At 43.5% G+C, this 24,473-nt stretch overlaps 1 protein-coding gene across 1 annotated transcript in view; it reads left to right on the top strand.

Moving 5' to 3' along the window:
* RGS12 (regulator of G protein signaling 12) overlaps window positions 1–24,473 on the top strand; it is a 174,815-nt gene that overhangs the window by 93,222 nt on the left and 57,120 nt on the right. The window contains exon 5 of the mRNA XM_026648073.1: window positions 13,955–14,124. Coding sequence (XP_026503858.1) covers window positions 13,955–14,124 — 170 coding nt within the window. The remainder of the gene's footprint in view (window positions 1–13,954; window positions 14,125–24,473) is intronic.

The raw sequence follows: 24,473 nt of genomic DNA, 5'->3' as shown, positions 1-24,473 counted from the left end.
GTGAGGTAATTTAACACTTCAGAATTTTGAAGTATGTAATTTCTGACCTGTCACCCTGCCCCCCCTCAGATTGGTTCCACAAAGTGAGTGTCTATTATTACTTTCAAAGAATAGTAATTGCATGTATGTGAATGTTTAAGCTCTACATTTTGAGCTCTTCTAAAGCATTTCACTGTAATTGCTGCTGCTTGTGGATGCTGCTTTGTTGTTCTCATCACCAGAACTAGTTTATTTTTTCATTAGTAATCTGTTTGGAAAGCTTAGAATGTTTACAACTGCAAAATAATATAGAACGACATTTTAAAAACACAACCACAGAAGATGCAATAAAAATGTGACAATTCTAAAAAAAAAAAAATAGATAAGAATAGTGTTTCAAAGTTGCAAATAGCTGATGAATTGTCTCCTCTAACAGACCTATGACTTATCTTTTAGTTCTTATACCACTAGTCCACAGTTACAGTAGATGGATTCCACTGTAACATAAATAATTAAAGCTTCTTTAGCAACAGTGGTGAAAGGTCTTTTCTTTAAATTATTTATGTAGCATTTTATAGTGCTCTGTGTTAAGTATACTGTTGGTTTCCTCAGCTTGAAGCCATGAGGGAAAAGAATCAGTTTTCTCAAAAGTATGTAAAAGGCTAATAGGAATTGTTGGAGGAAAAGACATTAGCTTGCCTTATCCAGGAAGAAGTTACAAAGGAAAAATGTCCCAAACTGAGGAAAGAATCTTCACCCAATGTGCCTTGGGGAATTACACCTGAATTTGGTATGGATTCAGAAAGATGGTTTTCAGTGAATGGTTTGAAGTATTTGGTTAAGTGGCACCACAGTGGCTCTTATCAGCTTTATCCAGGTAATGTCTTTAGTGATTATACAGAATATCTTCATCCTGCGACTGTAGGCATTTAGTAATTACCAGGAATGTGCTGAGCTGCTCATTATAAAAAAGTTTGTTGTCTGAAATATTATTGTAGATTTTATTAAAGGATGCATACAAATAAATCATCACTGAAATATATTCTGACCTTATTCTTTTGCAAGGTTTAAATCAGAGCTTTCAAAGCCAGATTATCTTTTTAACACTTTTCAATATTTAATTGATAAGAACAATGCATGTTCTTTGGAATAGCAATCTGTTTTGTAAATAAAACAAAACAAAAATAACTCAAAAGGTGTATCATGCTTCTTATGAAGGATTTAGGTTTGTGTAGAGTAAGTTAGCCAGTCTGTCACATATGTACGTAATCAAGAAAATAAAATGAAACAGACTCCCTGTCCATGGAGTGGCAGATTTCCTCCTCTTCATTTTTATTTTTATTGAAAAATTGGGAAACTTCTTATAGGTATATCATGATGTGTGCTATCTTTTAAGCCATAGAGAGAATTAGTTTGCTAGATGTTTTATAGATCGATTTCTGTTTCTCCCCTTAGACAATGGCATGTTTTAGTGTCAGCATTGTGGTGCAGCTGCTTACATGTTGTACGTTTACTAAGGTTAATAGGTTTCTGTGTTTTGTATCATCTATTCAGATTTCAGTATAGAAAACCAAAGTGGCAAATTGAACAAGACTTTTAAAAAATATATATTTTTGTTCATAGTATGGATTCAAGTACTGTTGTCATCTGGGTGGGAGTTAAAGAATAAAAGAAAAAATTGTTGTTGTTTGTTGGAAGAAAATGAGGAACAAAACTACAATTGCTCCTTTGAGAGATGATAGCAGTGGTCCTAGAATAGGATGAAATAAAATGCAGTGTAAAAATGTCCTGGAGCATATTAACTCATGGACAAAGAAGGCTGAGAGGAGTAGTTGGTGAGTATGTAAAGAAACTAGGAGGGTTCTGGGTGTGGCCAATGTGAACAGTCATTTCAAAGCATATTTGAATGTCATAAGTATGTATAGATGTCTTTGAGGGGTTGGAGGAAAATAATCATTTTAAGAAATTTTGGGACAAAGGCAAAGAGTAACTTTGATCACTCAAGCCCACTATTTTTTTTCAGAGAAGTGTCCTAGGATTCCTAGATTCAACAAACTGTTAATCTTTGGTTTCAACCAGAAGAGCCAAAATGAGTCAGATGCTAGCCATTATGGAGATTAAAGCATGGTGTGTGTGTCACCGTTCTGGGGGCACTCAGGATGAGAATCACCTTGTTACCCCCTGTCTCCAGCCTGAGAGAGTATTGCCTGTGCCTGGCTTGGTGTCAGCTCCCTAAGGTCACCAGTCTTTCAGGAAATCAAGCAGTCTCCTTGGGGCTATGCCAGCCCTTTCTTCACCTTGCAGGTTGACAATAGATTCATCCCAGTTCATGAGTCACTTTGAATCATTCCTTTGTGATCCTCTGTCCCAAAGGAACATTGTGCCCCACTTTACTGGTTTTAAATAAGAACATAAGAATGGCCATACTGGGTCAGACCAATGGTCCATTTAGCCCAGTATCCTGCCTTTTGACAGTGTCCGGTACCAGATACTTCTGAGGGAATGAACAGAACAGGGCAATTTATCAAGTGATCCATCCGCTGTCACCCACTTCCACCTTCTGAGCGTTGGAGGCTTAGGGCAGGGGTTCTCACAACCAATTTTTTGGTGGCCTCAGAGTGCAGCCACCAACTCTCACTGGTGGCCGCACTGACACTTTTTCCTGAAATACTTAATTAACTTTAGGAAAAACAATTAAATATGCACAGATGCACATCCAAATCATTGTAATGTATATTTGTAGGGTTTTTTTGGCAGACTCAATAATAAAAATAATGCTGCCTCCCCCTTGGGGAGTGAAATTTGTATATTTGTTAATATCACAGCATTCTTAGTAGCTTCCTGGGAGGCTGTGAAAAGTGATAAATGATGTTAACAAACATACAAGTATCACTTTTCACGGATAGCTACTAAGTCTGCTGTGAAAAATGGATACTTGCATGTTTGTTAATATCACTTTTTTCAGCAAGCTCCAGAACCCATTAAGCCCTGGATGGGGGAGGGGGAGCAAAGGGGGAGGTAGTGGGGGGCCAGAGGCGATGGTGGGATGGATGTGGGGCAAGGGGAAGCAGTGCGGGTTCATGACGATGGGAGGGAAGGGGATGGATGCTGGGCTGTGGGAGGCAGCCGGGGGCCAGTGGCAATGGGGATGGGTGAAGAGGCCCACTGTTGCGTAGCCAGAGCCAGGGCCTGGTGTCTGCTGCCAGGTGGCCAGGGCTGTGGCTCAGTGCCTGTGGCCAGAGCCCAGAGCTGGGGACAGGAACTGTGTAGCTGGAGCCAGGTATCTGAGCTCGTTGCCGCACAGCCGGAGCTGTGGGTCAGCGCCCGGGGCCAGTGACTGCTGCTACACGGCCAGAGCCCGGAGCTGGGTGCTGGAGCCTGGGGCTGCATGGCTGGAGCCAAGAGTCATCGCCCACTATTGCGTGACTGGAGCCAGTGCTTGCTGCTGTGCAGCCTGGGCCAGGGGTCGGCACCTGGGGCCAGCTCCCGCCACCACATGGCCGGAGCCCAGGAACAGAGCTGTGGGTTGGCACCTGCTGCCGTGCAGCTAGAGCAGGGGATCAGCGCTGGGGCTGCGTGGCTGGAGCCTGGGGCCAGCGTCCGCCAACACATGGCTGGAACTGCGGTCCAGAGGCCAACTGAAGCTCCAGAGCCAGGTGTCACCTGCTGCCCCATGGCCAGAGCCAGGGATTGGCGCCCAAAGCCCTGTGGTTGGAGCCCACTGCCGTGCAGCTGGGGCTGGGGGTCGTCAGCACCTGGGGCCAGCGCCTTTCACTGCATGGCCGGAGCTTGGGACTGGAGCTGGGGGCCAGCGCCTGCTGCCACACAGCTGGAACCAGGGGCCGGAGGCTGAAGTCCCGCAGCTGGAGGCCAGGGCCACCTGGCTGGAGCCGGGGGAGGGGACGGTTAGTATCCACTCCCCTGCGGTCGGAGCCTGGGGCTCTATGGCCAGTCTCCTGAAGTCCCGCTGCTGGAGACTGCTGCCCAAACTCTGTCTCCCCAAGGTGGGTCAAGAACTCACCTTACTCCTGCAGCGTTGTGCCCCACCTCTCTCCGAAAGCGGTGCAGGGCAGCACATCCAGGAGCAACAAGGAGTGAGTGGGAGGGGCCAATGCTTTGTGCCCCCCCCCATCACTGCCCAGGAGACTGTCATGGCTGCACGAAAACCCCCTGGTGGCTGCATTTGAGAAATGTTGGCTTAGGGACACACAGAGCATGGGGTTGCATCCCTGACCATCTTGGCTAATAGCCATAGATGTTTCTGTCCTCCATGAACTTATCTAATTCTTTTTTGAATCCAGTTATATTTTGGCCTTTGCAACATCCCATAGTAATGAGTTCCAGAGGTCATCTGTGTGTTGTGTGAAGAAGTACTTCCTTGTGTTTGTTTTAAACCTCCTGCCTATTAATGTAATTGGGTGACCCCTGGTTTGTGTGCTATGTGAAGGAGTAAATAATGTTTCCTTATTCGCCTTCTTCACATTCATGATTTTATAGGCCTCTGTCATATCCCCCATTTGTTGTCTCTTTTCTAAGCTGCACAGTCCCAGTCTTTTTAATCTCTCCTCCTATGGAAGCTGTTCCATACCACTAATCATTTTTGTTGCCCTTCTCTGTACTTTTTCCAATTCTAATATATCTTTTTTGAGATGGGGAAACCAGAACTGCACACAATATTCAAGGTGTGGGAGTACCATGGATTAATATAGAGACATTATGATATTTTCTGTCTTATTATCTATCCCTTTTCTAATGGTTCCGAATATTCTGTTACCTTTTTTGACTGCTGCTGCACATTGAGCAGTCATTTTCAGAGACGTAGCCACAATGACTCCAAGATCTCTTGCTTGAGTTGGGATTATGTTTTTCAATGTGCATTACTTTGCTTTAATCAACATTGAATTTCATCTGCCATTTTCTTGCCTAGTTGCACAGTTTTGTGAGATCCCTTTGTAACTCTTCGCAGTCTGCTTTGGACTTAACTATCTTGAGAAATTTAGTATTGTGCTCAAACTTTGCCACCCCACAGTTTACCCCTTTTCCAGATCATTTATGTATATGTTGAACAGTGCTGGTTCTAGTCAGATACTAGGGGATCCTGCTATTTATTGCTCTCTATTGTGAAAACTGCCCATTTATTCCTACCCTTTGTTTCCTATATTTTAATCAGATACTGATCCATGAGAGGACGTTCCCTCTTATCACATGATTGTCTACTTTGCTTAAGGGCCTTTGGTGAGGAACCTTGTCAACGTCTTTCTGAAAGTCAAAGTACACTATATCCACTGGATCCCCTTGTTCACATGTTTGTTGATCCCCCACAAAGAATTCTGATCAATTGGTGAGGCATGATTTCCCTTTACTAAAGCAGTGTTGAATCTTCCCCCAACTGATTGTGTTCATCTATGCGTCTGATAATTCTGTTCTTTACTATGTTTAAACCAATTTGCCTGGTACTGAAGTTAGGCTTACCAGCCTGTAATTGCCAAGGTGGCTTCTGGAGCCTTTTTTTAAAAATTGGTGTAACAAAAGCTATCTGCCAGTCATCTGGTACAGCAATTGATTTAAGTAATAGGTTATATAACATGGTTATATAACACAGCAATTTCATATACGAGTTCCTTCAGAACTCTTGGGCGAATACCATCTGGTCCTGGTGACTTATTACTGTTTAATTTATCAATTTGTTCCCAAACCTCCTCTACTGACACCTCAATTTAGGATAGTTCCTCAGATTTGTCTCCTAAAAAGAATGGCTCATGTATGTGACTCTTCCCCCACATCCTTTGCAGTGAAGATGGATGCAAAGAATTCATTTAGCTTCTCCACAACAGTCGTCTCTTCCTTGAGTGCTTCTTTAGCAGTTTGATTGTCCAGTGGCCCACTGATTGGCGGGCTTCGTGCTTCTGATGTACTTAAAAAACCTTAAACCACCTTAAATCACCTCTTCTGTAAACCACACAGCACTTGTGAGCAATTTTATAATTAAACAAAAGTAGATTTATTTAAGAGAGAATTATGATTTAGTTATAAACAAGAGAGTGTGGTGGAAACAAATGGTTGCAATACAAAACAAAACCATAAAACGTGAACCCGGTCCTTTCTTACCTATTAAAGTAGGTTCCCCCCACCCCCCAAAGTTCAGTCTCATACAGAGCTGACTGGCTTCACAGAACCAGGAACCAATTTTTCATGAGAACTTAATGTTCTCCACAAGTTGTCTCCTGAATGAAAGGATTCAGAGGACTTCCCTCTCCTCTCTATTATATTTAAACAGCCTTTGGTTTCTATTCATAGACAGGGCAAAACTCCTGCCTTGTTGTAATGTTCCTTTCTTACATTGAAGAGGTTTTGATTGTTTACAGTTGTCTCTGATGGTTTTCCATTGATAGTCTTGGGATTGAGCAAGGCTATTGTATTTCAGGGTAGGGTGACATCACTGAGACATATTATCCCCATGTGCCTAATTTCCCCCCAAAGTCCATAAAGCATGCTTTCAGTATAAATACATTAGTCCTTAAATTTACATACATCTCACAATGATTGACTTTTAACAAGTTATAAGCTTTCTGTTGATACCTTGCACTTGACTCCTTATGGATAGGGACCCTTTGCCAAGGAACTTTTGTGTCACAGTGGGATATTTGGGGAGGGAATTTGAAAGATGAATCTGGCTCAGTACTAGAGTATGTAATTAGATGTGACTAGCCAAGAGGGTTTGTGTATACAAAGTGGAAATGGAGTCCTTGGAGGCAGTAGCTAGGTATAACAAAGAACCAGCACTCATAGGCGGCGAGTTATATGGGCCCGTGGTGGCCATGCTCCACCAATATTTAGGAACATGGGCCTGGCTCCACCAATGTTTGGGCTTACTGCGCTTTGGGAGGCCCTGCGCTTTACAGGGACGCAGGGTCCAGGGCGGCCTGGGGGCTTAGCAGGGGGCCTGACGCCGGCAGCAGCGAGCGACCTGGCCCCAGCCCGGCCAGCTTTGCTCCACACCGCCCTGCCTGCTCCTGGCTTCACTCAGGGGAGGGGGCGAAGCCAGAAAGAGGCAGGGCGGGGTTTGGGGAAAGGGGTGGAATGGGGGGGTGAGGTGGCCGGGTTGCTCGCTGCTGCCGGCGCCAGGCCTCCTGCTAAGCCCCCAGGCCACCCTGGACCCCACGTCCCCTTGAAGTGCGGGGCCCGGGGCAGTTGCCCCGGTCCGTCCTATGGATGGGGCAGCTCTGCCTGGACCCCATGTCCCCCTGAAGCGTGGGGGCCCCCATAGGACGGAACGGCTCTGCTTGGACCCATCAAAGCAGATGGTTCTGGGCACCATCAAAAATTATACAAACCTGGCGCCCATGCCAGCACTTGCAAACATGAAAGCAGGGACTAGGATAAAATGAGGAATTCTGAAGGCCCTCCCAAAACTGTTTTGAGAGGAACTGTGGGTATTGCTTTCAGAAACCATTTGGGGAGGGGTAAGGAGACGGGATTCAGATTGAGAAGCCACAAGAGAACTAGTGGAGACAGTGTACTACAGAATGTTTATTTTGTGCACTGAGCAGACAAATCTCAGACTCTTCTTTCTAGCTGACCCTCAGTTGCCATCTGCACAGCTCCATCAGAGATCTGTGCAAAGCAAAGTCATTTTAATTTGTAAATTCACACCTACTCTACTCTGAGATTACCTTAATCCCAGTCATTGAAACAGATTGCAGCACAGTAAAGTAAAATAAATAGAGGCACTTATTAATACTTCTGGAAAAAAGTCTTGTCCCATGTTTTCAGATTAACAGAAACCATTGCAGAAATCTGTGCAGATTTTGGAAGGACAGTGACTGAGCATGTATTTGGGATTAGAAAGGAACTTTCAGGTTAATTGTTTTGGAATATTCATTCATATTAATAGTTAAAAATTTCCTTTTCTGAAATAATCTGAATTGTTTTAATAAAATCCGTAAGTATTTACAATTCTGGGACTATTTTAAGATGGTTCTTGTGGCCCAAATCCCAGTTCCTATTGGCTGGGAACTGTGGCCAATGGAGCTCCGGGGCGGTGCCTGCAGGCGGAGGCAGCACATGGAGCTAGGAGCTGAGGGAGGGAAGTTCCTGTTGCCTTTCCAGGGAGCCCTCTCCCCGGTAAGTACCGCCCTGCACCCCAGCCCTGAGCCCTCCCCCCACCAGCTCTTGCTGCTAGGGGGCAGCAGGGGCCTAAGACTGCCCCAGCAGCAGCCAGCGTGACTGGCCCAGGGGCTACCCGAGCTGCTCAGGCAGATCCCAAGCCAGCTGCACCGGGCTGCTGCAGAAGTCAGCGAGGTCACGGAAAGTCATGGAATCCGTGACCTCATGGAGCCTTAATAATAAGACAGAAAATATCATGTTGCCGCTATATAAATCCATGGTACGCCCACTTCCTGAATACTGCGTGCAGATGTGGTCACCCCATCTCAAAAAAAGATGTACTGGAATTAGAAAAGATTCAGAAAAGGGCAACAAAAATGATTAGGGGTATGGAACTGCTTCCGTATGAGGAGAGATTAATAAGACTGGGACTTTTCAGCTTGGAAAAGAGATGACTAAGGGGGGATATGATTGAGGTCTATAAAACCATGACTGGTGTGGAGAAAGTAAATAAGGAAGTGTTTATTTACTCCTTATAACACAAGAACCATGGGTCACCAAATGAAATTAATAGGCAGTAGGTTTAAAACAAACAAAAGGAAGTATTTCTTCACACAACGCACAGTCAGCTCTTTGCCAGAGGATGTTGTGAAGGCCAAGACTATAATACTGTTCAAAAAAAGAACTAGATACAGTCATGGAGGATAGGTCCATCAATGGCTATTAGCCAAGATGGGTAGGGATGGTGTCCCTAGCTTCTCTTTGCCAGAAGCTGGGAAAGAGCGACAGGGAATGGACCACTCAAGGATTACCTGTTCTGTTCATTCCCTCTAGGGCACCTGGTATTGACCACTGTCAGAAGACACGATACTAGGCTAGATGGACCATTGGTCTGACCCAGTATGGCCATTCTTATGTTCTGGTTCACACTTCAGTCAACCACCACTCAAGGCCTCCCTAGAACAAAGCACTCTCAGTTCACACTTTTCAAACAAACAAACATGCAGTCAAGCAGTCTCTGCAACTAGCACCAGTCAAACACTAGTCAAACTGATGGTCACAGCAGAGATACTCAGATATCCACCCCATCAACTCAAAACACAGCCCCTCCCCCCCCAATGCAGCACCTACCTCAAGAGCACTCACCATAGCTCTTCTCGGATAGCTTCAAGGCAAACTCCCTCTCTTTGCTTTCCCTCTGTTCATTCCTCTTTCTTGAGGGATAACTGCTAATTTACATGCATCATTTTGTATGTAGAGTTGGGATTATGTTTTCCAATGTGCATTACTTTGCATTTATCAATGTTGAATTTCATCTGTCATTTTGTTGCCCAGTTACCCAGTTTTGTGAGATCCCCTAGTAACTCTTTGTAATCTGCTTTGGATCTAACTATCTTGAGTAATTTAGTATCATTTGCGAATGTTGCCATCTCACACTTCGCTGCCTTTTCCAGATGATTTATGAATACGTTGAACACCACAGATTCCAGTACAGATCCTTGGGGGACCCCGCTATTTACCTCTCTCCATTCTGAAAACTGACCCTTTATTCCTACTCTTTGTTTCCTGTCTTTTAACCAGTCATTGATCCATGAGAGAACCTTCCCTCTTATCCCATGACTGTCTACTTTGCTTAACAGCCTTTGGTGATCTTGTCAAAGTCTTTCTGAAAGTCCATGTATACTATATCCACTGGACCACCCCTGTCCACATGATTGTTGGCCCCCTCAAAGAATTCTAATAGATTGGTGAGACATTATTTCCCTTTGCAAATGGCATATTGACTCTTCCCAAACATATCGTGTTCATCTATATGTCTGATAATTCTGTTCTTTTAGTATAGTTTCATCCAGTGTTTCTGGTCCTGAAGTTAGGCTGACTGACATATAATTGCTAGGATTGCCTCTGGAGCTTTTAAAAAAAATTGGCATTACATTAGCTACATTAGTGATAGGTTATATACCAGTTAGTTGTTCTGCAATTTCATGTTTGAGTTCCTTCAGAACTCTTGGATGAATACTGTGACAGGATCCCTGGTGCGCAGCCTGGGACCATGGAACCGCTGTGCCCCCTTAACTCTCCAACCTTGACTATCTCTCACAATGCTTTGCTAGTGACAAGCAGCAAGCTGTTATCGCTCAGCACAACTGCATGTGGAGTCCCACAATGAGCTAGATTGCATGAATGCTCCCAGAGCCCCTCATGAATCACGCAGAGAAAGGCACCAGCCAAATCCCCCCAGCTCCCAGCCTTGTACCTCAGGAATATACCGTCTTGCACTGCTCTAGATGAGCTGTGCAAATTTATTAATTGGTTCAGCACTTCATCAATGGAAAGTGGATTCTCTAAGCAGATTTACCACACACTTTGGGCAAACTCACTGGTAAAGATAAACAGTTAAACAGGTTTATTGATTACAAAAGATAGATTTTAAGTGATTATAAGTGATAGGCAAAAAGTCAGAGTTAGTTACCAAAATAAAATAAAATGTAAGCACACAGTCTAAACTCTCAACCCTATTAGACTGGGTAACATTTAGATTAAGAATTTTTTCTCTTCCCACTGGATATTGCAGTCCTTAATATATAGGTTTGTTCCTTAAACCTGGGCATTTTTTTGGTCCTTCTAGTGGGTTTTTTTTTATTTGGGGTATACATTTATTGTGAACCTCTGTTACAGTGTTTTTAAATAGTCCCCTTGCAGTTTGCAGCCATTTGACCTTTCAGCTGTTCCTTTTAATTTCCGTTTAACTACCTTCTTCATTTTGTTTAGTTCTCCTTTTTGAAGTTTGAAGTTTGGTTTCTTTGGAATTTCCCCCCCTTCAATGATGTTAAATTTAATTACATTATGGTCGCTATTCCTAAGCAGTTCAGCTGTATTCACCTCTTGGACTAGATCCTGTTCTCCACTTAGGACTAAATCAAGAATTGCCTCTTCTTTTGTGGGTTCCAGGACAAGATGCTCCAAGAAGCAGTCATTTATGGTGTCTAGAAATTTTATCTCTACATCCTGAGGTGACATTACCCAGTCAATATGACGATAGTTGAAATTCCCTTTTATTATTGCATTTTCTGTTAGTCTTTCTAATCTCCCTGAGCATTTCACAGTCACTGTCACCATCTTGGCCATGTGGTTGGTAGTTCTCTTATTGTTCAAGCATAGAATTTCTATCCATAGAGATTCTGTGGTACAGTTTGATTTCATTTAAGATTTTTATTGTATTTGACTCTATGCTTTCTTTCATATACACTATCATGACCTACTCTGTCATTCCTGTATGTTTTGAACCCTGGTATTACTGTATCCCATTGATTATCCTCATTTCACTAAGTTCCTGTGATGCCTATTACATCATTATCCTCATTTACTACTACGCACTCCATCTTAGCATTTGTATATAAGCACATGTACATTTTATCAATCTTCAGTTGCTTACTTTCAAGTGTTATATTTAAATGGGACTCTCATGTTTGATTTCTTTCCTCACTATCTACTATTTGTACTTTACCAACGTCTTTCCTTTATATAGAGTTCCTCTTTAATAAATTTATCCATAAGGGAAATCTCTGTCCGTACCATATGCTCCTCTGTGCCTGTTGGCTTTCCCCCAGCCCTTAGTTTAAAAAATCCTCTATAATTTAACATTTAACCTTTTAAATTTTACACGTCAGCAGTCTGGTTCCATTTTGGTTTAGGTGGAGCCCATCCTTCCTGCATAGGCTCCTCCTTTCCCAAAAGGTTCCCAGTTTCTAATAAATCTAAAACCCTCCTCCCTACACAATTGTCTCATACACACATTGAGACCTTGGTGTTCTGCCTGTCTTTCTGGCCCTATGAATGGAACTGTAAGCATTCACAGAATGTTACCAGGGAGGTCCTGGACTTTAATCTGTTACCTACCAACCAAAATTTGACCTCCAGGACATCTTTTCTTCTTTTCCCTATATCACTGGTACCTGCATGTTACCACAACCACCAGATCCTCCGCAGCATTGCACATAAATCTGTCTAGATGTCTCTTGAGATCTGCAACCTTCACACTCAACAGGCAATTTACCATGCGGTTCTCCCAGTTATCAAAACACCAACTATTCATATATCTAATATTCAGATCCCCCATTAGTATTACTTTGTTCTTCCTAACTGGAGTTCCTCTCCAGAAGGAATATCCTCAGTGTGAGAGGATACCATGACATCATCTGGAAGGAGGGTCCCAACGATGGGATTGTTTCCCTCCTCTCCAGCCTGATGTGTTCCTTCCCCAAGTCTTTCATCCTCCCTAACAGCACAGAGGCTGTCAGACTGGGGATGGGACTGCTTCATTGTGTCTCTGAAATTCTCCTCTGAGTACCTCTCTGTCTCCCTTAGCTATTCTAGTTCAGCTACTCTGGCCTCAAGATGCCGTACTATGTTTCTGGGGGACATGAGCAACTTGCACCACATGCACACCTACAGCTCCTGCATATGAGGCAGATAATCATATGTGCTACATGTAGTGCAATAAACTGGACAGCCCCCACTCTGCTGCTAGACTTTTGCCTGCAATATTTTTACTCTTGCAAGGGTTGTATTGTTTTTTTGTTTTTGTTTGAAGGTGGGTGTAATTGGCCTAAGTTTGTTTGTTAGGTATGTTTGTTAGGTGTACTGGGGTTATTGTTGTTGTTTTTCACCTACAAGTTCATCCTTGCAATGAACAACACCTATCCTCTCTTAGCCTCTATAGTTGCAGCTACCCTTTTTGGTGTTCTTAAATCACAGCAACATCATATTACAGCTTTTAACATAGTTTATATATATCTGCGGCGTAATGAGAATATTTTGTCAATATTGTTTTGTGGTATGTAGTTGGACTAGTGGTTTCTTATTTTAAATGTTCATTTTTTCCTAAGTTCAGATAGAAAATATTTTTAGCTGTACTTCTTACCTTTGTTTTTCCAAAGAGAGTGAAACATTCTATTTAGAAACACTTGAATATTGTAGTAAACTAGGTTACTGTTCCTTATTAGCCTTCCAGAGAATTTTTTAGGGGCAGTATCACATTAAGAAGAATGCAGCATCCCCTAAGAAGGGGAGGCTGAATAGTAGCAGCCTCTAAGAAGACCCTTACTATGGGTTATTTGCCCCACATGGATTTGGAGGTCACTGAGGCCCCAAGGTTTCTTGCAGTTCTTTTGCTGCTGTATGTAGAGCAGGGGTGAGTCCCTGCTAGTGTCAGAAAGTTCACTGACCAAGTTTGGAGCGTATACTGCAATACTCTGGCTGTCCAAGGATGAGAAGGTACCTCTGGGGCCAATTTATTATCTACCCCCCTCCTCAGTTGCATCCTTTCCCTCATTTTCCATATTCAGTAGTCAGTATCCCAATCACACAAATCAACTCACAGAGCTTGGAACTGCACATAAGGCTTTGCTGCCTGGCGTTACTGACACTTCCTGATGAATTATGGATTCCTCTTAAAGGACCATTCCTATTGGGAAATTCTGTGGAGAACTGCAGCCCCCCTGATGATCGTGAAAGTGTGGGGTACTCCTGGGGCATATGTGCCCAAAGTTCTGGTTCAGAGTAGTGGGGATTGGAGACTGTCTCCCCTGCTCCTGGCCCCTTGGTGCTCTAGGCAGTAGTTGCTTCAAAGAAGTGGATTATTGCCCTTACAATAGTTAATTATCTTTGTAATTGGATAGGAAAGAATTTTGAGAGAAGGTTAGTTTTCAGTGCAGTTGGTCCTAAAAGAGCGAAGAGTGTTTTGTGAAGTCTGCGTTATTGTGAACATCAATAGGTGTCATGAAAAGCCTACTAAAAAGTTACTAAGGAGTGGAGAATAGAAAAAAAAATAATTCTATTGGCAGGTGTCTTTGTGCTTTTTCAACAGAGCTAAACAGTAGTGATTTAAAAGACTGTATCAGTGATAATAGCCTCAGTAGCAATGCTAGTCTTCCCAGTGTACAGAGCTGTCGACGACTCCGAGAAAGAAGAGTTGCAAGCTGGGCCGTTTCATTTGAACGCCTTCTTCAGGATCCTTTTGGCGTTAAATTTTTCTCTGTAAGTAGTGAGGGGAAGAAGGGGGCTTCCAAAACATCTAATATCACTGCAAAGATTTTTTCCTGTGATTGTTTTCTGTTTTTCTTGGCACTGTCCTTAGGTTTTAGAGTTAAGAGATCATAGCAACACAAAAGGATTGACACTTCAAGCGTATTTATTAGCAAAAACTAAACTGTCTTTTCAGCTGGACCACGTTTAAAGAAAATCTGCAGGTTCCTACATACTGCAGTACAATGGATGTCCAATACTCTTTTAGCTGATGGCAATGTTATTTTTATTGTTATCCTTTGTGTCTGAATATTTAGTAAGGCTTCCATATCTCCTATGTCAGTGGCATTCAACTGGATTTGCAACCGTAGGCAAGATAATATTTTTACAGTTGTAAATGTCTATCTAAATAATTTTTAAAGAATTGATAGACTATTCAGCTATTTGCATGATCTAAACTTTGTTTTATCCACATGGAAGTTTTTCAACTGATGTGCAAGTCTGTCTAGTTATACTGGACAAGTACATTTCCCAAGTGTGAATTAAACCTCACAGCACCCTTGTGAGGGAATATGTAATGTTATCCCCATTTTAAAAATAAGGAAATTGTGAGGCACTTATTTGACTTGGTCACAGTCACACAAAGTCTCATGCAGAACACAGATCTGAATCAAGAAAATGAGTTAATGTCAAAACTATTTTCACAAGCAAACTAGATAGAAATTTAAGGAGGGGGTGTTAAATTCTGCAGAAAGCCAGGGAAAGACCCTTCCCATCCAAAACAGTCCTTTCTGTTCCTTGGGCTTTTAATTATCCTAGCAACAACTAGGATCTCTGGAAAAGATTTGTGGAAATGATGGACATTTTTACCAGTTAATGGAAATTTCTTTAATACATTTTTGCAATGTTTGTATAAAATTATGAGTGATCTTCTCTAATTTGCTTAACCTAAATGAAGTAATTGTACTAGGAAAGTGTTTGCAAAATGACATCAGAAGATAGCCAGACAGAAAAAGCAGAATCTACAGGGTCTGTGTATAGCTGCATCAGGAAATAAAGGAGAGATCTGAATCTATGGATGGACTTAATGATTAATTCTCATGAGTAAGAGAGAAGTCATTGCAGAGATCTGCTCAGCCTTTAATGGCAAAATGTACACCTTCTGTCTCCCTAGCATCCCATTACAAAGTAATATGTCCTGTTGTTTTAAAATAAGAAAGTACAGTGTGCTAATCCTCCAGGGCCTAAGTTTGAAGAGCATAGTTTTGCACACACCTGACTTGCAGAGTCCTTGATGCATGCACACAAGCTGCAGTTCTTCTCCAAGGAGTGTCCTTGTGGGTGCTCCACTTCCTGTTATGTCTTTGGTTGGAGAATTTCAGCAGCAGTGTTCATCTGGGTCGCGCATGCGCTGTCCCTGTCTTGCGCCGTTGTCAGTGCCTATTTTGCGCTGCGACCTGATCTCCCTCAGTTCCTTCTCAACCGTCCTCGGCCTGAGATAGAGCTCCCAGCAGTGTGATAGCTGATATCTTTATTTACTGTGTAGAATAGTTAGAGTAGTTTGTTTACTAGTTAGATTTACCTACCCTTTTTCTTCCTCCTCTATTTTTCTCAATTTTAAAAAAAAATTATTTCTTACCCTTACCATAGTTCGGTTCACTGGGTTTCAAGTGCTTCCTTTCGTGCCAGGAAGCTATCACGGTATTGGATGGTCACTCTTAATGTGTCTGATGCTTAGGTTAGACACATATCCCACAAAAGTGTTCTCACTGCAGCAACTTAAAGGCTTGCACCAGGAAGGACAGAAACCTGCATCTAAAACTTATCCTTATGGAAAAGTCTCTGTGCCTGGCATCTCATTCCGGCCAGCAGTTACCCTCCTAAAAAGTAACAAGGAAAAGAACAGCATCTTCTCCCTCAAAAGAGCCACCAAAAAAGAAGTGGTCTCCGGCTTATTCGATATCCTTGGTACTGACCACACTGCGGCTGAGTATGTATGAGGCACCAGGATTCTCCAGCACCGCCCACACTGTATCATCTGCCAAACCCAAGTGGGCAGTCTCTGAGTCAAGAGGCAAACAAAAGCCCATCTCCTCTGTTGTGGTACTGGTGGAACCGCTGAAAGACGCGGACCAAGACTCTCCTTGTGGTGTATGGTGCCACCACCTGATAACACAGAGCACCTAGGCATTGGCACTGACATCCACAGCTGCAATGACGTCATCGGCATTGACCACTTCGGTGCTGAAACCATTAGCATTACACCATTTCCTGCAACATAAGGACTTATTGGTATCATCGATACCTGAATACCCACGCTTCAGCACTGACGTATTCCCTGGTGTACACGGTACCAGGACAACCTGATTCACTGGTGGCCCTTCCATTTTTCAGTGAGGAAGAGGATTTTCATAGATTCTAGGACTGGAAGGGACCTCGAGAGGTCATCGAGTCCAGTCCCCTGCCCTCATGGCAGGACCAAATACTGTCTAGACCATCCCTGATAGACATTTATCTAACCTTCTCTTAAATATCTCCAGAGATGGAGATTCCACAACCTCCCTAGGCAGTTTATTCCAGTGTTTAACCACCCTGACAGTTAGGAACTTTTTCCTAATGTCCAACCTAAACCTCCCTTGCTGCAGTTTAAGCCCATTGCTTCTTGCTCTATCCTTAGAGGCTAAGGTGAACAAGTTTTCTCCCTCCTCCTTATGACATCCTTTTAGATACCTGAAAACTGCTATCATGTCCCTTCTCAGTCTTCTCTTTTCCAAACTAAACAAACCCAATTCTTTCAGCCTTCCTTCATAGGTCATGTTCTCAAGACCTTTAATCATTCTTGTTGCTCTTCTCTGGACCCTCTCCAATTTCTCCACATCTTTCTTGAAATGCGGTGCCCAGAACTGGACACAATACTCCAGTTGAGGCCTAACCAGCGCAGAGTAGAGCGGAAGAATGACTTCTCGTGTCTTGCTCACAACACACCTGTTAATGTATCCCAGAATCATGTTTGCTTTTTTTGCAACAGCATCACACTGTTGACTCATATTTAGCTTGTGGTCCACTATAACCCCTAGATCCCTTTCTGCCATACTCCTTCCTAGACAGTCTCTTCCCATTCTGTATGTGTGAGACTGATTGTTCCTTCCTAAGTGGAGTACTTTGCATTTGTCTTTGTTAAACTTCATCCTATTTACCTCAGACCATTTCTCCAATTTGTCCAGATCATTTTGAATTATGACCCTGTCCTCCAAAGCAGTTGCAATCCCTCCCAGTTTGGTATCATCTGCAAACTTAATAAGCGTACTTTCTATGCCAATATCTAAGTCGTTAATGAAGATATTGAACAGAGCCGGTCCCAAAACAGACCCCTGCGGAACCCCACTTGTTATGCCTTTCCAGCAGGATTGGGACCATTAATAACAACTCTCTGAGTACGGTTATCCAGCCAGTTATGCACCCACCTTATAGTAGCCCCATCTAAATTGTATTTGCCTAGTTTATCGATAAGAATATCATGCGAGACCGTATCAAATGCCTTACTAAAGTCTAGGTATACCACATCCACAGCTTCTCCCTTATCCACAAGGCTCGTTATCCTATCAAAGAAAGCTATCAGATTGGTTTGACACGATTTGTTCTTTACAAATCCATGCTGGCTATTCCCTATCACCTTACCACCTTCCAAGTGTTTGCAGATGATTTCCTTAATTACTTGCTCCATTATCTTCCTTGGCACAGAAGTTAAACTAACTGGTCTGTAGTTTCCTGGGTTGTTTTTATTTCCCTTTTTATAGATGGGCACTATATTTGCCCTTTTCCAGTCTTCTGGAATCTCTCCCTTCTCCCATGCTTTTCCAAAGATAATAGCTAGAGGCTCAGATACCTCCTCTATTAGCTCCTTGAGTATTCTAGGATGCATTTCATCAGGCCCTGGTGACTTGCAGGCATCTAACTTTTCTAAGTGATTTTTAACTTGTTCTTTTTTTATTTTATCTGCTAAACCTACCCCCTCCCCATTAGCATTCACTAGATTAGGCATTCCTTCAGACTTCTCGGTGAAGACCGAAACGAAGAAGTCATTAAGCATCTCTGCCATTTCCAAGTTTCCTGTTACTGTTTCTCCCTCTTCACTGAGCAATGGGCCTACCCTGTCTTTGGTCTTCCTCTTGCTTCTAATGTATTGATAAAAAGTCTTCTTGTTTCCCTTTATTCCCGTAGCTAGTTTAAGCTCATTTTGTGCCTTTGCCTTTCTAATCTTGCCCCTGCATTCCTGTGTTGTTTGCCTATATTCATCCTTTGTAATCTGTCCTAGTTTCCATTTTTTATATGACTCCTTTTTATTTTTTAGATCATGCAAGATCTCGTGGTTAAGCCAAGGTGGTCTTTTGCCACATTTTCTGTCTTTCCCAACCAACGGAATAGCTTGCTTTTGGACCCTTAATAGTGTCCCTTTGAAAAACTGCCAACTCTCCTCAGTTGTTTTTCCCCTCAGTCTTGATTCCCATGGAACCTTACCTATCAGCTCTCTGAGCTTACCAAAATCCGCCTTCCTGAAATCCATTGTCTCTATTTTGCTGTACTCCCTTCTACCCTTCCTTAGAATTTCAAACTCTGATTTCATGATCACTTTCACCCAAGCTGCCTTCTACTTTCAAATTCTCAATGAGTTCCTCCCTATTTGTTAAAATCAAGTCTAGAACAGCTTCCCTCCTAGTAGCTTTTTCAACCTTCTGAAATAAAAAGTTGTCTGCAATGCAGTCCAAGAATTTGTTGGATAGTCTGTGCCCCGCTGTGTTATTTTCCCAACATATATTTGGATAGTTGAAGTCCCCCATCACTAGCAAATCATGGGCTTTGGATGATTTTGTTAGTTGTTTAAAAAAAGCCTCATCCACCTCTTCCACCTGGTTAGGTGGCCTGTAGTAGACTCCTAGCATGACATCACCCTTGTTTTTTACCCCTTTTAGCCTAACCCAGAGACTCTCAACATTTCCGTCTCCTATGTCCATCTCCACCTCAGTCCAAGTGTGTACATTTTTAATATATAAGGCAACACCTCCTCCCTTTTTCCCCTGTCTATCCTTCCTGAACAAGCTGTACCCCTCCACACCAACATTCCAATCATGTGTATTATCCCACCAAGTTTCAGTGATGCCAACAATGTCATAGTTGTATTTATTTATTAGCACTTCCAGTTCTTCCTGCTTATTACCCATACTTCTCGCATTTGTATATAGGCATCTAAGATACTGGTTCGATCTTGCCTCCCAGTTTTGCCCTGACCCTCCTTTCTCTCTGCCATTATAGCCCACACTCCCTCTTGTTTCCGACCCATCTCCCAGGTCTCCATGTTCCCCACTTACCTGTGGGCTTTGCTCACCTGTCCCCGTCGAACCTAGTTTAAAGCCCTCCTCACTAGGTTAGCCAGTCTGGATAATGAGGAGGAGGATGTTTTCTCATTGCATCACTCCTCTCCTGTCCAACCTACTTCCGCACTAGGACCACCTGTACGGCTGAGACCTCATCCCGGTCCCAACACCCACAGCTGGCATGGCATGCCTCCACCTATGCCATTCCCCACACAGTGGCCTTATTGGGACATCAGGGTGGCATACTTGAGGCAATATCCGAAGCCCCTAAGTCCGTACAGGGAAAGGCTTAGGTCTCTCCCACCATCCTCTGTGGCTGTAGAGCCCATTGAGGAGAGCTTTGAGGAACAACAGGAAGCCCTGGAACAGGACACAACACCACTTGCCAATATTTCCTCTTCTTCCCCAGACAAGGCCATAATGCATCAGCTGTGGACGATTTCAAACACTTTCAGGAACTCTTCAGGAGAGTTGCGAACTGCCTGGAGATCCCGCTAGAGGAGGTCCCAAAGTCCCACATTCTGCAAACTTAATTGGCTTCAAAAATAGTGCTTCCGATAATTGATGCACTCATGGAATTAGCCAAAACCATATGGCAGACTCTGGCAACAATAACATCCACCTGCAAGAGAGCTGATACAAAGTATTATGTCCCCTCAAAAGGGATAGACTTTTTATTTTCCTACACAGCACTGAACTCTCTGGTTGTCAACCAGTATGATAGACAACATCGATATAGATCCACGCCAAGGAGTGGAAATAGCTAGAACTTTTTGGCTGGAAGGCCTACTCTTCAGCAACCTTGAAATTTCAAATTGCCAATTACTCAGCATTGATGGCAAAGAATGACCACATAAACTACTTCAAACTTGCAGAATTTATTAATGATATTCCAGAAGATAAAAGGGATGAATTCAAATCCATCTTAACTGAGAGTCAACTTCTGGCCAGAACCTCCCTACAGGCATCCCTAGATGTGGCAGCCCTGGCAGCATGATCACAGCCACTGCCATTGTTATGCGCCAAGTGTCGTAGCTTCATTTGTCCGGTTTCCCCAGGGAAGTATAGTCTGCAGTGGAGGACCTCCTCTTTGATGGCCAGAAACTGTTTGCCTCAAAGACAGACAAAGCCCTCCACACCTTGAAGGACTCTTGGGCAACTCTCTGCACCTTGGGGATATACACACCTGAAATCAAAAGAGAACAGGGTACATATTCTCCCTACCAGCACACAAGATCGCCCCATACGCTCAACAGAGACACAGCGACAGGCAGAGACCTTTGAGGCGTCGACCACCTCTGCCTCAATCATCTATATCTCAGCCGTCTTCTGCTAAACAACAATTTTGAGGATTTGGTTGAGGGTCTGAGCAACCTCCCCCACCCACCATGCCATCGTCCATCCCCCGTTTTGGCCACTGTTTGACTCCTTTCTATTCAGCGTGGATTTCCATCACCACAGACAAATGGGTCCTTGAAATAATCCATACATGCTATGCAATACCATTCATCTCCATCCCCCCCTACTCACTCTCTCTCCCCATCCTTCTTCATGGACCTTTCTCACAAACAGCTTCTATGGCAGGAAGTAAACCATGTGTTACCTCTGGGCGCAGTATAACCAGTACCAGCTCAACACAGATGGGGAAGGGCTTTTATTCCCACTACTTCTTAACCCAGAAAATGAATGGAGGATGGAGACCTATTCTAGACCTCAGAAACATCAACAGATTCATAAGGATCCAATGGTTCCGGATGGTCACACTAGCAACAACAATATCAGCACTGGGACAGGGGGACTGGTTTTCAGCTCTCGACCTCCAAGATGCCTATTTCCACATAACCATACACACTGCTCACAGGAGGTTTCTCAGATTTACTCTGGGAACAGAACATTACCAATACAAAGTTCTGCCTTTCGGTTTCTTGATGGCACCATGAGTGTTCTCCAAAATTCTCACGGAGGTGGCAATGCATCTCTGCAAACAAGGTGTAATAATAATCCCCTATCTGGAAGATTGTCTATTAAAAGCTCCCACTCAGGCAGACGCCCTCAACGTTACACACAGGACACTCAACCTCTTCCTGAGACTGGGTTTACAGAAAAACATACAAAAATCAACTCTAAATCCCGTACAGAAGTTAGACTTCATTGGGGCCCATCTTGAGTCTCTGGAAGCCAGAGAGTCATTACCAATGAACAGGTTCATCACTCTAACCAACCTCATCTCTTTGTCACTGAACAGTCCTCACATATCAGCACGAACCTGCCTCCAACTATTAGGACATACGGCAGCAACCACAATTATGGTATGACATGTGCATCTTCACATATGCTATCTTCAGGGCTGGCTAAGAACCATCTACATACCACACAAACACAGCCTAAATAGACACCTTGCAATGCTGATCAAAGTCAAAAATTCTCTACGCTGGTGGACACAACCCAACAATGTGTGCATGGAAGTCCCTTTCACTCAGACTCCACCTTCAATAATAATCACAACTGATACCTCCTTGATAGGCTGGGGAGCCCATCTACAACACCACATGATTTGGGGCAGGTGGTCTCTTTGTGAGACCTGCCTCTGGAAATTTCCACTACATGCGTCTGACAAAGTGGGTATTCACCCACGAAAGCTTATGCTCCAATACGTCTGTTAGTCTATAAGGTGCCACAGGACTCTTTGTCGCTTTTTACAGATCCAGACTAACACGGCTACCCCTCTGATACTATCTCAGCCTTGTACCTCCCAGGTCATCAAAATACTACAGTGGATATGCTGAGCAGAGAATTTTCCCAGGATCACGAATGGGAACTAAATAACATGGTCCTACAAAACATATTCAGACACTGTGGGGTCACCCATCCATCGACTTCTTTGCAACATCCCAGAACAACAAATGCCCACAATTCTGCTCGAGAGCAGGTTTGGGGTCGCAATCCCTGTGGGATGCCTTCCTCCTCCAATGCGATGCATACCTGTTATATGCGTTCCCTCCGATCCCCCTGTTATCAAGGGTGATACACAAAATACGTACTGACAAGGCCAAAGTGATATTGATAGTCCCAACATGGCCCAGACAGACTTAGTACTTGTACCTATTGCGGATGGCGGTAAGCTCACCATGCACTCTTCCACCTCTGCCAGACATTCTGTCACAGGATGACGGATGGGTTCATCACCCGAACCTGGAGAGACTTCACCTGAAAGCATGGCTCCGACATGGTTCCATCATGACAAGCTAGCCTGTTAGGACTGGGTTAAAGACCTATTGCTAAACAGTAGAAGGACAACCACGCACAATACTTACTTTCACAAATGGAAGAGGTTCCACATACAGTGCCAGAACAAATATATTAGTGCCGTTTCCATACCCCTACCCTTGATATTCGACTATATCTTGAGACTAAAGACATCAGGGAGCTCTCCATTAGCTCAATCAAGGTACATCTTGTGGCTATTACCGTTTTTCACCACAAGATCAATGGGACATTGATATTTGCCCATCCGAGCACCAAACATTTCCTTACGGGTATCAAGAATGTTTACCCCGAAGTGCATGTACCTACTCCGCTTTGGGATTTGAACTTAGTGTTACGTCGCCTCACCGGACCCCCATTTGAACCCTTAGCAACATGCTCTCTGATACATCTATCGATTAAAGTGGTGTTCTTAGTGGCTATCCCATCAGCCCGCTGAATGGGTGAGTTAGGGGCCCTCCTGGCACACTCGCCTTACACCATCTTTTTTCAGGACAAAGTCGCACTAAGACCCCACCCAAAATTTCTATCTAAAGAATCTCCCTCCTTCAATGTAAACCAACAGTCCATCTTTCCCCATTCTTCCCTAAACCTGATGGGAACATTCAGGACTCAGTATTACATACCCTAGATGTCAGGCGTGCACTAGCGTTCTACCTTGACAAAAGTAAGCCTTTCAGAAAATCTCGACGGCTTTTCATTTCCACTACGGGAAATGCCTACAAGGCTCCGCTATCTCTACACAGAGACCATCTAAATGGATCTCTGGGTGCATCCACCTCTGTTATCAACAAAAGAACCTGCAACCCCCATCGGGGATCAGAACTCACTCTACCAGATCCCTTTCAACTTCATGATTTTGTTGTTTAGAAAAGCTACTGGACATATGTAGAGCAGCCACTTGGGCTTCCGTACACACGTTTACAAAACACTACACAATCGACCAGAGTTCAAGATCAGATGCATTGCTAGATCTTAGTGTTATCACTTACATAGGCAATTCTGAAACCCCTTCCATCCGATGTAGGGCACTGCTCGACAGTCACCTGAAGTGGAACACCCACAGGGACAGTCCTCGAAGAAGAAGAAAGAAGGTTACTCAGCATATGCAGTAACTTATGTTCTTTGAGATGGGTGTCCCTGGGGGTTTTCCACTACCCACTCTCCTCCCCTCTACTTCGGAGTTCAATTTCCAGACTGAGAAGGAACTGAGAGGGGTTGGGTCGCATGAACTATATAGGCGCTGACAACAGCGCGAGACAGGGACAGCCCATGCACAACCCGGATGGACACTGCTGCTGAAATTCTCCAATCAAAGGCGCAAGGATGCACCAACACCTGAATTGGAGCACCCATAGGGCCATCCTTTTCAAAGAACCTCAGTTACTGCACAGGGTGAGTAACCTTCTCTTCATACACAAACTCTGTGTTATACGTTTGATATTAGGAAATAAAAAGAAAAAATGTCCTGGCTAAATAAGCACAAACTAGAACTTCTTTCCATCCTAAATAGAGTAACGCTTTAATGAACACATTAACAAAGAACCCATCCAGAGGGAGGGGGTGAAAGTAAAATGCTTTTTTAATATATAAAAAAGTGCTTTGTCTTTAGTTGGATGTTCGTTTCTTGCCATTGCTTCTATTTTGCTCAGCCTAGCAGCCTAAAGTTCTCAGCATTTGTGTATAAAGAGTGACTTTCTTTTTAGTTTTAAATGACTCTTAAGT

Source organism: Terrapene carolina, unplaced genomic scaffold (assembly GCF_002925995.2).
Source record: "Terrapene carolina triunguis isolate 2854851 unplaced genomic scaffold, T_m_triunguis-2.0 Scaffold66, whole genome shotgun sequence".
In the NCBI taxonomy this organism is placed as follows: Eukaryota; Metazoa; Chordata; order Testudines; family Emydidae; genus Terrapene; species Terrapene triunguis.
This window is presented reverse-complemented; position numbering and strand designations above follow the sequence as displayed.